This window comes from Mya arenaria, chromosome 4 (genome assembly GCF_026914265.1).
Source record: "Mya arenaria isolate MELC-2E11 chromosome 4, ASM2691426v1".
Classification (NCBI taxonomy): Eukaryota; Metazoa; Mollusca; class Bivalvia; order Myida; family Myidae; genus Mya; species Mya arenaria.
The window spans coordinates 56339816-56358232 of record NC_069125.1 but is presented as its reverse complement, the minus strand read 5'-3'; the positions used below and the strand labels follow the sequence as shown (position 1 = coordinate 56358232).

At 36.3% G+C, this 18417-nt stretch overlaps 2 protein-coding genes across 7 annotated transcripts in view; one reads left to right on the top strand and one right to left on the bottom strand.

Moving 5' to 3' along the window:
• Positions 1-1808: 1808 nt before the first annotated feature.
• On the bottom strand, positions 1809-13125 carry LOC128229919 (zinc finger CCCH domain-containing protein 4-like). Of its 4 annotated transcripts, none has more exons than XM_052941824.1 (12): positions 12804-13125; positions 9747-9942; positions 9394-9543; positions 8626-9209; positions 8204-8386; positions 7405-7623; positions 6916-6994; positions 6468-6621; positions 5651-6288; positions 5112-5339; positions 4659-4860; positions 1809-4386 (listed from the first exon to the last, which is right to left on the bottom strand). In XM_052941824.1, exons 2-12 carry the CDS (start codon positions 9904-9906, stop codon positions 3183-3185), a joined length of 3801 nt encoding a protein of 1266 aa, XP_052797784.1. In that variant the 5' UTR covers positions 9907-9942; positions 12804-13125; the 3' UTR covers positions 1809-3182. The 4 variants fall into 4 exon arrangements, with proteins under 4 accessions (XP_052797784.1, XP_052797783.1, XP_052797786.1 ...); XM_052941823.1 differs by lacking the exon at positions 12804-13125 and adding an exon at positions 11990-12139; XM_052941826.1 differs by lacking the exon at positions 12804-13125 and adding an exon at positions 11959-12125.
• Positions 12760-18417, top strand: part of LOC128229921 (transcription elongation factor SPT5-like) — a 33572-nt gene continuing 27914 nt past the window's right edge. Inside the window, exon 1 of one of the 3 annotated variants that reach the window (XM_052941829.1) lies at positions 12760-12874. The gene's annotated coding sequence lies outside the window, so the exon portion shown is untranslated. Of the gene's footprint in view, positions 12875-15724; positions 15819-18417 lie in introns of those variants that run through there. The other 2 variants (XM_052941827.1, XM_052941828.1) reach the window with 2 other exon arrangements.

The window sequence follows — 18417 nt, the reverse complement described above, 5'->3', positions numbered from 1 at the left end:
ATCATGAGAAGCGGGTGTGTGGCAGGAAGCCCTGTCAGTAGGTCATAAATCAAAATCATCACTTTAAAATTGTTTACCTCAATTTTCGCTATGAGCAGCTGGTATTTCATGTGCAAAACCGATATCAGTAGGTCAATGTCCCACGAAGGGTCATTCATAAAAAATCCCTTGTATTTTGGCTTGAAAATTGGATTTGGGAATTTAAAAAAAACTGCAGGAATGTTCACCATAAGTAGCTTGGGTGTCACATGAACAAAAACCGACAGAACAACATGAGTTCCATATTCAACATAAAAACACTTAAATATTTAGATTGACAGCCTATCACAGTACTATTTCTTCATGATTTCTATTCAATGGCAGGTTTGATATTGTTAGTTTGCTGTTGAAGCTCCAACATATTAAATTTTTGATATAGTGTCCATCTGTTGACCCAACCAAATTTCGCAGTTTGAAAACCTGGTTTTCATTGCATTGCGGCATGTCTAGTTTAAATTTGTCAAAAAGGGGAAGGTTTTTATGAGTATTAGAACATGTACCAGGTTTTACAATTTGCAGCTGACTGTTGTAGAAAATGCTTGTCCTGTTTCTGCTCGAGATTAGATGTAGGTTCTCATCACAATACCCCAGATTCTGTTCCATTACATTGATGTGAATGTGAATATAACTATGAATTATTACTTATATCGAGAGGAATTGTACTAAAATTATCATTGCTTACTACTATTTTGAATTAAACAGAAGTTTGTGGTGCGCCAAACCATTAATCCATTTCCGTCAAACCGTTCAACATATTCAAATGATACACATAATGGAGGACACACTATGTACATATATAGCAAGGCCTATAACTCTTGCTTTAATAATAGTGGAGTTATGCCCCTTTTTCAATTGAAAAATGACTGGGTTTGCAACACAACACTTTTTATGCCTTCAAATGCTAATTTTATCAGTAACAGCTGTTAACACACATCTATGTATCTCGTCTACCGATAAATAAGACGTTTCATGCTGTGAAAATTAAAAAGAACTGCCATTGAAGAACAAAGTAAATTAGTTTCATATCAGATGATGAAGCATGTTGAGATCAATTTTATCATAGGCACAAGATCACGTCATTAACACTGTCTTAACGATTTTTCTGCGATAAAAGGCCGATATTGAGTTTGTCCACTCCCAAATTAAAGCACAAATTCCGAAGTAAATTTTGGATCTCTGCGAGCAGGGTTTCAATGACTATATTCCGTAACTAAAATCTGACTAGCCAAGTGAAAATCGGTCCAGACCCGTAAATTGTCGGTTTTTAGAAGCCCTGCTATGACCCAAGTTATGATCTTTCATTTCAGTTTGTAAACTGTGTTTGACCCATACCTCCGTGTTTACACTAGCTTTAAATGGTACTAGTGTTGTTTTTATGCCCCCACAAAGTGGCGGCATATAGGGTTGCCCTTGTCCGTACGTACGTCTGTGTCCAATCCTCACCAAACTTTACATACATGATTGTGACCATAATATCTTGATCAAGTTCGATAGCCATGGAAATCGCTTTTGTCATTTAGGAGTTACGGCCCTTTATTTGCAAAAAAAGACTTGAGATTATCCTGAATAATCATTATGGCTTATTTTCTGTGACAAAAAATCGAAGTGGGGGCATCCGTGTCCTATGGACACATTTCTAGTTTATTTAGTCATCGCTGTCTAAACAAACTATCAAGTTTGTTTAAAAAGAGAATCTCTTGAAATCTGAGTTTAACAGTAAACAAGTAACTCTGGTGAAGATATTGAGATGACAAACTACAACATTTTTGTTCAAGGTTTATTTCTTTTTGTCTCCAACACTGCCGATTTGACCAGCTGTGCATGGAAGGGGTGAAACATAACATGGAGTATTGCTATACAAGATACAAGCACAAACGGAGAGCCTGTAGGCATATATCAATATTTTAACTAAGAATTTAGAAGCTAAAAACATATTCATTTTGTTTGGCTGATACCTACTGAAAGTTATTTTAACAAACTTTTTAAAATCATCAACACTAATTTAATGACAAGGTTATTTTCAAGTCCAGTCAATACTTGTTCTATCATTGATTAACAAAAAGCACTTTTATTATTATACATTATCACAACAACATCATTCTAATAAACACAATATACAAGCAATCAATAGGGTCATACCACAGGAACATTGTGTCCTGTGTAGATCCTTTTATTTGATCATGAAGTCAAAACAGATCATTGTGTATGCATCATAAATAAATATATTACTGAAAAGATGAATGAAGTTTTGATTTAAAAACAGAATTACAAATAGTAAGTACATTGTATCACTTAAGGGAAGAAAACAATTTACAAGACCAATATCCGGGTAAAAGTAATCAATGACTTAAAATCATGAACCAGATCTATAAATTTCTAGTTCTTATTGAACAAGCAGTACAGTGGTAAGCTGTAACACAACAACCCATGTACATATTATCTTGTCATTAAATCTCAACTCTCGTAGAGTCTTACTTTGGCACAGAGCATGAACAAAAGGTCCTTTACACAATGAAAATAGTGAGCAGAGAAAATAATGAATGATTATTAAATTAGAAGTCCATGATTTCCTTTGATTTCATATCTATCACACTAAATGACAACTTGCTAATGTTTGCTTTAAATAGCACATGATACACTAAAATATAATACATGTTTTTTAGTCAATGAGCAATGCTATGTGGACGTAAACTCTGCCTGGCTCTATCATACAAGACGTTATAAAATGCCATGGCCCTGAGCAAGCAATTCTGTAAGTAGATTTTGTTTCGAGCTAAACCACAGATCATAGTAAAATTAAGACAATCAATATATGGCATATATGAAAAGAAAGACAAAATATGAATACAACCAAGTGTCAAAACGAAAGACTGGTTAATCTATAAATGCAAATTAAAATCAAATTATCATTTAGATGAACAAGTCCATAAAAATATTAATAACAATGTTGCTTTCTATGAAAATCCTTATTGATGCAAGTATCATTTCCTATATATATGCTTATCACAACAAATGTACACTGTACATTGAGTCATTCAATCACTTTCTAAACATGTATTAATCCTTTGAGGAGTCCCCGGTAATACTAGCATTACAAACTGTTTACTGAATGCTTTTATTTAAAAAAAAAAAATGGATATTCACTAGCAAAATGGAGATGCAGTGGGATCAATGGTTTTAAAGATGTCTTTGAGATTTTTATCCGGTCCCTGTTGTTCTGCCATACCTGGGGGTGGCATTATTTGTAATGAGTCCAGAATATCATGTGTGCTGACATCAGCAGCAGTGGACACTGTTGTCTCTGGCTGAACAGTAGGAGGAGCCTGGGTCACTGCTGGTTTGGGTGGGCGTGGTCTGTTGTAACTGTTGTATCCAGACTCCTCCTGTTTATTTCCCACCTCACCTCCAAGTGGAGAGCTATACTCAGTACTAGATTTTCTCTGTCCTGAATAACGCTTTCCTACAGTGTCAGGTGAAAGAGTTGATTCTGAAATATGTTTCCTTTTGAATCGAGGATCATTCCTATAGTCTAACTTAGGTTTTGGCGACTGTGATTCACTACTAGTCTCTTTTTCAGCAGCTGTTCCAGGCTGGCTGGATTGTCTTTGCAAATTTGACAGCTGACCTATTTCTTCATCAATCAATTTAGACACCTGTGGATCTGGAGGCTTTAACAAGTCTAAAGAGGGCAACTGATTGTTGGAATCTGTTCTTGTAAGTCTAGGGTCACTAGAGCTCTGTCTATTGATCATTCGAGGATCAAGGGGAGGAGTTGAACCCCTAGATTGTGATGTCTGACTGTTCTGTCTGGCAAGTCGTGGGTCATATGGAGGTAATCCTGATAAATTACTAGTTGAACTGTTGGAATCTTGCCTACTCAATCTTGGGTCAAGCGGCCTTTGGGGCGTGCTAGCTTTCTGAACACGGGGATCTGCAGGCTTCATCCTGGGATCAACAGGCCGAGGTGGCTTAATTTCTGAGTCTTGTTTACTGCCTGGAGCTGGCTCGACAAATGGTGGCAACTCATGCCTATTTATGCTAGATTCTTTTGCTTTGAACACATTTGGGTCTAACAGGTCTGGAAGTTTTGGATTATTCGGATTAACATATGGCTCCTTTGTTTGTGGAAGAACAATTTTTGTGTGATCAATAACTTTGCCACTTTCCAGTTCTTGCATTTTGAGTATCTTCTGAACACGAGGGTCAAACTTGTACTTGTCATCTTGCATGTCGAAGTTTGTTGGAATCCTGTTCTTCACATACATCACCCTCAACAAACGCCAAGGGCAGTCACCCTCCCGTGAGTGGATGTTTGCTGGTGGACGAGGCTGCATTCTAGGATCCAGTCTGAAAGAAATTAAACACTTGTTTAAATACCATTCATGAAAAGTCAGTGATAGATTTTTTTTAAATTACTACACAGAATATAGAAATTCCAGCTCATGCTTGAAACTGATAAGTGATAACTGATAAAGCACAGAAATAGTAATGACTTAATACCATATTTGTACCTTTTCTAGTATACATCGGTAGCCTTTACCATTAAAATTAGAGCAGGTTTATTTTCAACCTCAACATTGACATAGCAGTCAACAAGGGATATTTATTTGACATCTTACCTCTTTGAGGCTGTGTTGGTTGGCGCTGGGTTACTCTTGATGGCATTGATCATCTGCATCACATTGAATGAGGATCCCTGTGGTAGTGGAGGGTCTGATGTTGGTGGGGCATTAGGGGGCAGGGCAGGAGGGGCAGGGTCATCATGGGGTGGGGCTGGCTTGTCATCATCCTCATCACTCGAGTACCACTTATCATCATCAACTAAAATATTCACAGCTGTTATTCCATAACTGATTCACACCGCATAAATCAAAAGGTGTTAATATTGATTTGTTATAAACTCTTTTCCATATATAGTAAAGTACATAGCAACTTTGGCATAAATTTGATATGATAAATAAGTATTGGATAGTTATAATAACATTATAAATCTTATGGAGTAAGTACAATTTGTTTTTGCTTCATATTAAGAGGATATCTTAATTGATGCTTTCTCATTTCTTTCAACTTACTTTTCATCTTATTATTATCGTCATCATCATCCTTATTGTCTTGATTTTCGTCAGATTTTCCAGCTTCTTGCTGTTGTTTCTGCTGTTGCTGTTCAAGCTTCATCTTTTTCGTATGATGTGCAATTCGGAGGAACATTTCCCGCTGTTTTGGAGGCAGGTGGGTTGGGATTTCAACATCAATTTCGCTGTCCTCTCCTGTTTCCCAGTCTTGTGTAGGAGTTCTGTCCCCTGCACACAGAAAATCACATGCAATCAATCAAAATTCAATTTTTTATTCTTGAAGATTTTCTATTAATCAACCATGAAAACTAATTTCTTATCAATGGAGGTTAATGATCTGAAATTTTACAAATTTCTTATGTATAAACTCCCAGTTTTATTTTAGATTAAATTCTGATACAAATATGGTTATTCGCTAAAATATTGTACATGTAGTTTGTTATTTTACTTTCTCTACATTAAACTGTTTTTGTGAAGGTATCAATTTACATTTATAAAAAAAAAATGAATTAAATTATAAATCATTGATAGACACATACCTTGATTGCTGGAGTTTTCATCGGACTTCCCCGGAGTTTGACTAGATTCACGGTTAAGACGGGGATCGTTTGTTGACATCCTGGGGTCCTTGGATCCGGTATTTGCTGCCCGACCCTGTAGATTGTCTTGACCCTGCTGTTGATCATCTCCTGTGAGATCCTGGCCATCATCTTGGTCCATGTTTACCTGCATGTCAGCCTCCATCATCCCTTCTTGCCCTTGGTTCATCATTCCCATCATTGGCCCCATCATACCCATAGAATTGGGCATGCCAGAGTTTTGCCCCATCATATTCTGACCATCCATGTTCATACCAGGACCCATCATGTTGCCCATACTTGTGGGTACCTGAGCATTTGGGCCCCTGTATTGCTGAAGCATGGGGGCCGCTCTCAGAATTGCTCCAACAATGGCTGCTGCCTGGTTCATTGGTGGGGGAGGGCCCATTGGTGGGCCCTGCATTCCTGGCCCCACCATACCCGGTGGGGGTCCTGGACCCATCAGACCACCGGGGCCAGACATTGGTGGGCCCATCATCGGTGGTGGGCCATCCATTTGTGCTGGGCCCAGAAAGGGTGGAGGCCGGTTTGGAGGACCGTTGAACCTCATGTTTGGGGACATGCTCATTCCCATGTTCCTGGAAATTCAGATTAAACATTTTAAGGTGTGATTTACACCAGAACTTTATAATGCATTTCAAACATAGCTTTGCACAAAGATAACAGATTCAGATCATTACAATGCATCAATGTGATAAATATACTAGGAAAGAGTCCTGTGCTTGCCTTCATATCCTAAATGTAGATATCCACTTACCCAGCCATAGATGTTGGGGGTCCCATGCTTGTTTTAGGGGGTCTGTTTGGGCTCTCCCCAGGGGCATGGGTCTGAATGTCGAAAATGGACGGGATAGACTTCATCTTCTCCAACTTCTGACATATTAGCTCCTGTGACATCGCTGGCTGATCACCTTAAAAATAAATATTTCCAATTTATGAAACTTTGTCAACACTGAGCAATTTTTCACTGAAAAGAAACTGATCTTTTTTATTCACATAGTTTTTATTCACTCCTTTTAGAAATATAATTGTTTTTTTACAACAAATGATCATATCAGAGTACAAAAAGGAACCTTGATGCAGTAAATGATTACTAGAATCATCTAAGTATCTGACATTTTTGTACACTATCCTATAACTTGAGCAGTAAAATTAATGACTACAATAGCCCATATTTCCATGTTCAGCAGTAAAGCAATACCTACCAAGAAGTCCTTTCTTCTTTCTTTTCTTTTCTCCCCAATCCTCCTCTGGATCAAAGTATAGGTCCTTATCTCTAAGGCACTAAATAAAAAAAAACTTTTTGTGTCTAAATAACGTTCATAATGTTACTGGTTAATACATTAAACAATAACAATCATACTTAAAATAAATTAGTGAAAAAGTATTTGATTTAAAGCATTCAAATTTCAAATGACTTAAAATATTAAAATCTGTCAAAATTTATAACGATAATTAACAAGCACTGACAAATACCCCAAAAGTGCCATTCAGTTCAATTGACAATGCACTTATTACACATATATGTCAAGTAAATTTAAAACCGCTTCCTGCATGACAAAGATACAGCCCAGACAGTGAAAACCAGATGGACAGACGGTGCGATTTTAATTACCATAAAATTAGTTAAACAATCATAATTGCCATGATACAACACAAATATATTATACATGTTGCCAAATGTATATACTTACATTTTGCAGCGCTATATCCATCTCTGCAGTGAGTGGGTCATGTGAGAATTTGCAGTTGTCGCCCTGGTAACATGTTGATCCAGTGTGGTAATACTTGCACGGAAACTCCTCGTGCATAAACACACACCCGTCTCGTCGACAGTATGACTGCACATAGTATTTACACAGCTCCAGGCGTTTGCTTGGCTGGTAGTCATGGTTGAACGGGCATTCCGGACCCTGTGAATGCATAGCACATGATAAATGTCAGTAACTATCTAGTAGGAAATACAAGTATTTTTAGATCATTTTGTTCAACATTTGTGAAGTAATTAACATATTGTGCTCAAACTTAATATGGGAACATATGCTACATAAGAGGCAAATGCTCCATATATCTCATTACCATGTAACAGCTTAAAATGTGTTGAATAACACAAACTGGTTAGATAAAAAGATAATTGAACTTGCAGCAAAATGAGTGAACACCATGACAAATCTCAACCAGTTTACATTAAACAATGTCATGAAGATAAAGTAAAATGTAAATTATAAAAAATGGAAAGAAAGCATATGCGTTACAGAAATTATACTAAATTAAAATATTAAGAAATGTCTTTGTTTAATTTGACAGTACTAATCTCAATTTTCAAATAACATTGCATTTTTACTTTTATACTTAGTAAGGTTAATGGCAGAAGTTACCATAACCTTTACTATTGTAATAACTGGCATTCACCCTACAAATTATAAGAATTGTAATTTCCTATTTTATTTATTTCATGTCTGGTTATCACCCTTAAATTCAATGCAATCCTACCTTTTGACATTTGCCTTCCTTGAAGAATTTACAGATGGGTCTTTCCTCCATGGGTGTCTGTAGGAGGGGCTTCTTTTTCACTGGCTGGTCCTCATCCCCTTCATCATCATGGTCCCTGTCTCGCTGGTGTTTACGCTTGTGGAAGTCACGCTTACGCTGCTGCTTCTTACCCTTCTTTGGCATCTGGATAAAAGCATGCACTTGAGTGTTTATTTTGACCTACTACAATATAACGGTAACATTTGTATATTACAAGCACATTCTTTGACATAAATTCTGAGATAATCAGCAAACATTAAAAGGACCATCTATAATTTTCAGAATTTCTTAGAGATTAGGAGAAGGTGATTTATGTTAACTTTTATAGGGATTAATAGTTTTTATTATGCATGACAATAATATGTTTTGCTATGAGTTCATACCAGCATATCTCCTTCCATGAACTCTTCATTATAGTACTCTTCATCTGAGGCAGACGGACTATCGTACATGCCAGGTGGACTGTCAAAAATCTCATAATTCTTGGACCTATCTCTGTCCCTCTCCCTGCTGTGTTTATCCAGATCTCTCCTGTCCTTGTCATTTCGGTCTCCGCGATCTTTGTCTCTCTCATGACGACCGTGTCCACGATCACGCCCTTTGTCACGATCCTTCTCACGACTGTCTCGGTCTCGCCCACTTTGGTGGCGTGTCTCCTTAGATCCTCGCCTTCTCTTGTCATCCTGGGAAGAATGTTCTTTTTTCCTATCAGTTTTTTCACGTCTTTTTGAATCTGAGATCAACTCACTGTCGTAATCGTCACCACTTTTGTTTTCATAATCAACATGTTCTCTGTGTCGTTTTTTTCTGTTTTTGCCATCTTTACCTCTGTCCTTGTCTCTATCAGAGTTTCTATGGTGTTTAGAATGTTTTTCTCTTTTGGAGTGTGTGTGTTTGCGCTCATTTTGGCTGTGCTGTTTTTCCGCACCAGCAGAGTCATCCTCCTCCACCTCTCCCTCTTCTTCTGCTGCAAGTATAGACATAGCCATTATGACTACTGCAAGTAAATTAAACACATAAAGACTGTAAATTTGCAACAACAAACACCTCACAATAAAACTTTGATGTAAACCTTAAAACAATTAACAACTGTATGCGTATACATGTATGTTTTCCAAATAAAAACTCTGACTCTAAATAGAATATCATACCAATTTCTCCATCATTGTTTTCACAGTCCTGATCACTGGCAATTTCACCATCTTCAAGGATCTCTCCATCCTCAGCCTCACCGACCTCAGTGTCATCTACCTCCCCATCATCTTCACCTGTCTGGGAATCATCGTAACCCGGCTTGCCATCTACAACATTTTTTGTTATGATGAAAACTTTAAAAATTAATACATTAATTCAGCTTAAATGTAGGATGTATCTTAAAATGTTGGTAAATCATATTGGCATCACTCAATGCATAGAACATTTGCCAGGATGATACATTATTTGAGAATATGATATGACCATCACTGTATGACCTCGTTTTCCACCATAAATGTGATGCACCTACCATTATTGGACAGCTGAGGTTTTTCGTTGCTCTTTACACCCCCAGGCTCAGTTTGCTCAAGGGCCACTGAACCCTCTGGCGGGGCCATATCTGTGACAGTTTCTGTGTCTAACTGCTCGGGTTCCTGGTTGCTCAAATCTTCTTCACTTTCCATTATCATCTTCTACATAGCCAGACACCAGTGTTTACTTAATACCTGAAATAAGAGCAAAATGTAAATCTTTTGCCAATGATAATAATCGCCTGATTTATAAGGATATAACAGGCTTGGTTAATACCTTGGGGCATTCATTTGGCTTTTGGGCAGGGGCCCTAGCATCCCATTTGAGAGCTAAAAATTATCCAGTTAAGATATTAGCAAAATGGAGGGGGAATAAGACCAGGAGACATTGAGGTTGGGAAGTTCTTCGTTAACTTTTGAAAATAAGTAAATGCATTGATATCCACCAAGTTACGACAATGGGAAAAGATGAAAGATATAAAGTGATCATTTCATCTGTCATCATAAATGATGTTATTCAAACTGCCCAAGAGAAAAAATGCTTTTTAGTTAGTGTTTTACACTAATTGTGGTTAAATATCATATAACACAGCCAAATGACGGCTTTGAACACAGCTGAGGCTTTGCTTGATGAAGATGTTATATCGGTCAGTGCTTTGGCACATTCACAGGAGCAGTGATTAAGGAAACTGGACTGCATTAGCTGCTTTAAAATGCTATTTAAAAGCTTTTCATATAATTGTAAGGAAATTTATTTCCCTCACAATATTTCAGGTATGATTTCGCTCTTAAAAAAGGGGCAGAAAGGGGGGGGGGGCTGGGTATCAAATAATATTCAACCCAACTTGGTTCCATCTCCTTCATTTTACTGTTTGTCAAGTAGTTCAATGGTTCACAAATACACAATAATTTAAATTTAAACATTATTGGTTATTGGAAATTTTTGCAGTGGATCAACCTGGCATTTTTCTTATGGAAGGGAAACAAATCGTACAGACAGTGGCATGAATTTCACTGGAATTACCTCCCATCAACTATTCGCAAGACATTTGATTGCTTTGATTGAGGTTATTTCCCTTTTACTATACTGTAATGGGTAGATATATGGAATTTTTAAGACGAACGGTATACAATGCTTTGAGATAGGGCATGGGTTTTTGTTCTTTGGTTATGTGTAAGGTCCCTTTAGTTTCACAGAGTTTCACAAACAGGTTCCACCAAAAGTTAATCCTTCCTTCACATTTTCACTGTTGAATGTTTTTGTAAGCTTTTTCACCAAGTACACAAGTAAAGATGTCTGCCAAGTTTCGCATATAAGTGCAGTTGACATTGAGTTTTGATATATGAAACTTCTTGTATTAATACTCACTGTATAATTAATATCTTCCAATTTAATAAGTGATTATTGAAAGACAAATAGGATGGTGTTTTGTTTGACACCATGTGCCTTTTTCTAATAGAAATGTCCCTAAATATTAATTTACTAAACTGTCATGCAGCTATTAACGTATTAAGGAAATGATGGTATATTATAAACTGAAATTTACTGATAATAACTAAGTGTATTAATTAAAAAAAGCCTATTGAACTATTGCATTCAACTTACCTGGATAAAGAACTTAAGAGATTTCCTTAATGTGTTGATATAATATTTTACTTGCATAATTTCGATGATTATTGATTAATGTGCGATGTCAATTTTTCATTTTCGAAACCGGCGCCCAGTCTACCTTAATTTGAACGCGCCGCACCTGTGTTCTATAAATAGACATAATATACATGCCATCACGTGACGTGTCTACGATAAAGATGGTGACGTGGCGACAAAGCCAGACCTAAATGAATTAAAAAAAATTATAGAATTTCCCAGTTGACTAACGTCAATCCACATTCAATAAAAATAATTCATATTTCCATTAGAACTATTTAACTTGATCAGTTCAAATAAAATTATTCAAAATGGCTACATGCGCACGCCAGTTACACGATTACAAGATTCAAAATGTCCATCGTTTCATGAAAATGCCAGGTTGATCCAATCTAACAAAGCGAATATAACAAATAATTACAATCCTTTAATTAAAGTTAAATATCTTGGATATTATTTAAATAGTCTTACTTTCACAAACTCGATAAACGAGAAATGTCGTAACAAATAATACAGATTATTGTACAGTACTGTTGGAGAATCTAAAGAACATCGATAAAAACCTGGGTATTTAGCGGAAATATGGGTTTGTACCATGAATAAAGAGTTCCAGAATATAATGTAAAGCCTATGGTGTCAGAAAGAACTTTTATCAGTGTATTTTTCGAATCCTTTCCATGTCCATTTCTCACAAAATTTCAACTGTGTAACAGGCTCAAGACAGTTCTAGATCTAACACGCAAAATGGCGGTGTAATTTTATCAGCGGATGACGTCAGTTAAAACCTTGACGGGAGTGTCAAGAGGCGCTTGTGGGGAAATCGATAACATTTGCTGATAAGTTCCTTTGTGTAATCAGATAAATTTACCTTAAGAGTCCCTCTTTCACAGGAAGATCACGCTCGACATGTATGACCATTGTACATGGTGTGTAAGTTGAGGTTCCCACGGGGTATAACATTTTCATTTTTTTAACATACGGGGTGTCACAGGGGCATTAAATTGAACTTCTTATACACAAAATCAAGGGCTTAACAAAAGATGGGGACATACCTGCATTTATTTTTGCATTCTTGTGAAACTAGTAAAAACAAATAGCATCGTAAGCTTCAAATTCATATTAATGAACTCAAAATACAAACGTCGCGATCCATTTTTTTAAAGTAGGTCAAACTACAACTTCAAACGAGAAATGAAAATGCTGAACGGAGACATGTTTGTACTTAATCAGAACTGAAATATGGAGACAACCAAAAACATTTGATTTCTTACGCATGCACACCAGCGAAACACACACAGATAATATATATATTCTTACACCGCTTCCATTATGTATAAATTATCTCCTTTAAGTGGCAAAATAATGCACATTTGTTCTATGCCCAGGGTACGTATCGTAGCATACTAACCTATGTGGTGGGTTTATACACACTGTATACTTTACTCAATGGAATGTAAGAGTTTGATCTTCTCAGATGAGGTATTTATGATTGGTATTTACTCCATCTTTCTCCATAGTTTAACGAATCCTTTGATGTCCTTTAACAGGGAATTCTGCACTGCTCAGTTCGTATTAAAATTATTAATGCCTTAATTACATTTCTTAATAAAAATCTTTATATCATTTAACTAAATCAATTTGAAAATACAATATCATAATAATTAATATTGAAAATAACAATTTTCAGCTGAGTTCGTAGTATCTTATAGACAGTATCTCATTTTTTGGCTCTATACCCCCGGTAATGTATTCACACAGCCCTGCAGGTTATGCTCGATCGATAAATGATAGTCCACTGCAGAACGTTTTCTCAAACCATTGTGTGCAAAGTGGGGGGAAACAGAGGGCCGTGGAAAGAGGGATTGATCTATTAATACATTTTATTATTATCGCTGATATGTATAAATTAAATATATATTTGTATTATTTAAACAGGTTATTATTTTTATAAGTATGGTTGTCATTGTAATTGTAATTATTATTATTATTATTTGGGACCCTACTTCCAGTTATTATTTAAATATTTGTTGTGTATGTAAGGGACCTAAGGAATCTGGGTCAAAACATGCGAATTATTTTTGTTAATAATGGAAGGAACTGACATTTCCCTCTCGAAGAACAAGAATATATTAAATGTTTTCATAAATTTAACCGGAAAATGATTTCGTGCAAACCAGATATTTTTGGTCTTGAATAAGGAACAAAATTTATCGCTGTTTTTAACAGTGAGTTATTGGAATCTGTTTACAATCTTTGTTCTGTCGTTGCATTCGACATAATTGTGTTAGTGCTGTAGTATGGGGTTAACACTCTCCAGGCTAAGTAATCTTTCGGGACAAAACAAAAAGGGCGTTGCCTGGTACGAAAAGGCTTTAAAAGGGTAATACTTGTCAATTATGAGCCTCTAAATAGCAAATATGGTACGCCATATTTTTTAATATTACTCCGACGAATATTTTTCACCATTGAAACCGATTATCAAATATTTCACGGCATTGATTTTTTTTTGGATAAAACAATCGCGAGCTATGTACGTAAAGGGTGCTGTCAGTAGTTCAAGTTTGGTAATAATAATTCAATGGTTAAACTTTACTACCACTTATTCAACACTCTTGTGAAATCCAATACAATTATTTATGCTTAGTGATTAAACTACTTAACATGCGAATGATGGGCTGCCAGTCTAATCACGAATATCAAGGGAAACTAATCTAATCGCTATGACGGCCTCGACAGCTTTACACAGTGACTACCTCTTACTGTCCTTCCAACCTGTGTGCAGTTGGAAGGGGGACAACACTGCATGGATCTTTTTTATAACGGCGATCATTTATTGTTCCTTCTAATCGACTTCATATTTTCACGGACCTTAATAAGTATGGTTTATAAGTCCGTATATACACCAACAAAATGAATTATAAAAAACACACCTAATATACCATTATGAATGTTACACGTGGCCGGCAAGAGATTCTCGGGGCATTTGGATCGGCTGGAGGTAGACGTACTATTCTGAGGCCTGCATCAATACAATCAATTTCAAAATTCGACGAAGTCTGGCGTCAGCTGTCGAACTGGTCTCGGTCATTGCTGGCTAGCCGATGCGCCGTACCGCTCACCAAAAATCCTATAAGTCATGTTTAATATGATCTCATTTTCGTACACCATAGCGATGATCCCCCTCCCCATATAGATATGGTGTCAAATGCAACTCTGAGTTGTTATCGGAATAACTCCGATCCATTGCCAAGTTGCCGACTGTTGATGGTCGGACAAAACATACGACACTCGGTAAACGATTGTCAACATATGTCGCTAAAATTCATTCTTGCACATGTTCAGGGTTAGTTTGAGGCCTTCTTAGCGTTGGTCTAAGCATTTTCGGGGCGGGGGGGGGGGGGTCTTTTTTAGTTGACGGACAGTGGTAGTGACGGCCAGCCATGTTTTGTCGTTGCGATATATGACTGAACACTGCATGGTGGTCAAGTCAAGTCAAGTCAAGTCAATATTTATTTATTGTCGGGTACTATCATCAACAGTTTAACATAAGCTATGAATAGCTTTTGACCGACATTGGTCGATTGGGTAGTCTATTGTTCTGTCCTGCAATGATATATGAAGAAGGTTCCAGATTCGATCTCTGTTTAGAGCTTTGTTTATGATTACTGGTAATTTTTAAGGAAAGAATTGAAAATAGTTCTTAATTGTAATGTATACATGGTTCATTGCTATGGGAAGCTTTGATAGTGATTAGGATAGAGCACACACACACGCACGCATGATTACTAGTAATATTTAAGGAATGGTTAATAGTTTTAAATTGTAATGTATATTGTTGATCGCTTTGGAAAGCTTTGAAAGTGATTGGGATAGAGCACACACACACGCACGCACACACACACGCACACATGCACACACACTTGCACACTCAATCTCTGTAAAAGAGCGATTTTAACGTCAACTCTGATTTTAATTTATTGGACGTCATATGACCTCAATAAACAACGACGAACACATGTTTTGGTAACAGGATAAAACGTTAAATCCTTAGAAGATACTTGTCAAACCTTTTTGCGACTAAATAGACACTGTCGCGGCATCCCAATCAGTGGAAATAGGCTATAGGAATGTAGCCAGATGAACCGTCACCGGCCGGTCTGCCAAAATCCTGCAATGGGAAATCACTCGCTGTCTTACGCCACTAAAGTCTATTTCTATCCTGTTCTACACTCCGTTCCCCACACACCCTGTGCCAAGCGACCACTCCGCTGTGTTTGTACTGCAATACTGTACGATCGTGTACGGTAAATACATTCTGAACGGTTAACAAATAAATCCAATGCGAAGTAATCCGAAGTATTTAATTAGAACTTCCGGTCAAAGTTTTCTGAAAAATCGTAACAAATTCTGCCTTATTTTGTAGGTATATCGATTAATTACACAATTTACTTTCATTTTGTTAATATCGTTAACAAGATAGCCACTTCCTTTAAACAATACTTCATGTTACCATTAAGAACAACTCTAGTGTATTCAGACCTCAACATTTGTTTTCGATAGCACAAAGACTTGAATGTATGATACAGATCCCAACAGCTGCCCCTGACTTACCTTAATAGTTGCCTGTGGCCTCAGCTGGGTAAAATCAGTCTTGATCTTGAAAATGAAAAAAATACAACATTTTATGGGCTGCTTATCACGTCATGGGACACAATGCAACTATTAATCATGATTTGTCAACAATATTTCAACATTCTATAAAATCTAAAAATCTATATATACTAATTGACGAGAAGAAACTCTCCCAAACACACTTCGTCATGAAAACGGTAACACTCGTTCTCATGAGAATTGGGAAATTCATGTCGCCGTACACTATGTGACCTAAGTGCATGTAATAGTTAATAATTTTTAAACATAATAACTATACAGGATCCAACCACCACATCGGATGAATAAAATTGACTCAATATTAATTCATGCGTTACTCTGCGAAATGTAATGTACCAGACTGTCGCTTTTTACTTTGCTTGATTTAAAGAATATATATAGACATACCATTGGACATTTTATAAACATATCTATCTTTGTTGCGAATATTAACATCTTACAAACAGAACCAAAGATCTTAAAGAAAGTGATCAAATATTTTTTTAAAAAACGCCAAAACATAATGTCACAAAATTTCAAATTGCATTGTAATGTCCGCGATCAGTTAGTTTATTTATCGCACAGTTCATTATATGAACACAATAGACTTACGAATTTCTTCACAAAATATAGTAAAATGATATGATATAACAAAATAAAGAACAATGAAACATTATGACAAATATTAAATCACAATAATGGCTTACACTGAAGTCTGTTGAACAAATTAGCAGTAACAAAAACGGTATGTAATGTTCACGATTCATTTTTCTCTATGCTATTGGTAAATGTTGGATGTTGTTTAAATTTCATAAACAAGCACGTTGGATGGCTGTACGATGGCAATATTTGCTAAATTGAAAACTAAATAACGTTGATTTTCCGAGCCGATTACAATAGTTTGTAATGTACGCGATTGTAATGTTCAATACTGTACTAATTAAAATGCAATTAAAAGACAACAGAAACACATAATAATGACGTCATCAGATGTGATGTCATACTCCTGTTCCTAGAATGTGTTTATCGTTTGAAAATTTCCTCTGGCAGCCATTTTTGCGATGTTTTGGCAACACAAATAAACTCGATTTGGTGAGTAAATTCTTTTGTTTTTTTGCGAAGTAACATACAGGCATATATATTTTTGTATTTTAGAATCTTATAACCATATTAAATGGGTAGGTCGTGAAAATATAAACCATGAATATATATGATTAAATACATGTTTTGTATGGTGTCTAATGTAAGCGATATTTGGTATCGAACATGACAAACTTATATATTCTTAGAAACGCTTTAAATGTTGGTTATTTCGTGATATTTATTACATTAAATAACATTCCCTCCCTTTTTAATGATTTATCCAATAGTTTGACAATCAGTAACTATTTTGTATATAAAATCCAAGTATCAAACAATATACTGTATAAGTCATAAAACAGCGGTGTCCTGCTCTTATATTTGTTTTATTACATAACTCAAAAGGGGAGATTCTTAAAGCAATTAAATACAATTTTGCTAAACACCAAGCATTGGTCTTGCATTTCATAACTTTAATTAGCGTATGTCTAGGTGCCTTCATTGTAAAACTCAGTCTCGAACATTACATTTTAATGTATCGAACATTTCATTGTAAACGATAATGTAAATCGTCTATATTTCAGGTAAAAATGGTTAAATCGCGTTCGGAAATCTGTAAAGATTACAGAAAAAGGCTTAAAGAAACGGATGATGAGACATATCTAAGAAAAGAACGAGAAAGGGGTCGAAAGAACTATGTCCCCTCTGCTGCACTTAGCACAGCCGAACGAGCTGTAAGACGATATAAAGTACGCAAGGCCGTAAAACGCTGTCGCCAGAAGAAAAAGCAGATAGCACTAGAAAGGGACAGGACTGCTCAAAGCGAATCATTAAACACAAGTGGGTATGACAGTGTAGGTGGGTCAGCTGAAAATAGCGAGAATCTTGTTGTTGCGATGCAATTTCCAAACAGAGCAGTCGGGCCAAGGAACCGAGTAACACAGGAGTTAAAACGCGCTAACCAACAACTGAAAGAACTGAAAATGGCTCACTTAAATCTAACAAGAAAGTTAAAAACTGAACAGCGGCAATGACAAAAAATGACCAAAAGACTTCAAGATTCTCCAAAAACCCAAAGAAGCAGCACAGAGAAGCTGATGAATCGAGTTGGACTTACTACTATTCAGAAGAATAAGGTCAGAAAAGAGATTGTTTTTGGAAATGTAGTAGCTGCTCAGCTGCAAGCAAAGGCAAAGGAATACAACAAGGCAACTATTAGGAGACTCCACAAACTTATTGCCGGTAAAATTATCAAAAAGTATAAATGTCGCTTCACACTTTGTAAAAAACTT

Bases quoted from the DNA above. Each gene is read 5' to 3' on its own strand.
- LOC128229919 (XM_052941824.1), bottom strand. From the start codon at position 9,906: ATGATAATGGAAAGTGAAGAAGATTTGAGCAACCAGGAACCCGAGCAG. The intron at 9,544-9,746 runs GTAGGTGCATCA...AAAATGTTGTAG, and splicing joins ACCTCAGCTGTCCAATAATG to ATGGCAAGCCGGGTTACGAT. The intron at 5,340-5,650 runs GTATGTGTCTAT...TTCTGTGTGCAG, and splicing joins TGAAAACTCCAGCAATCAAG to GGGACAGAACTCCTACACAA.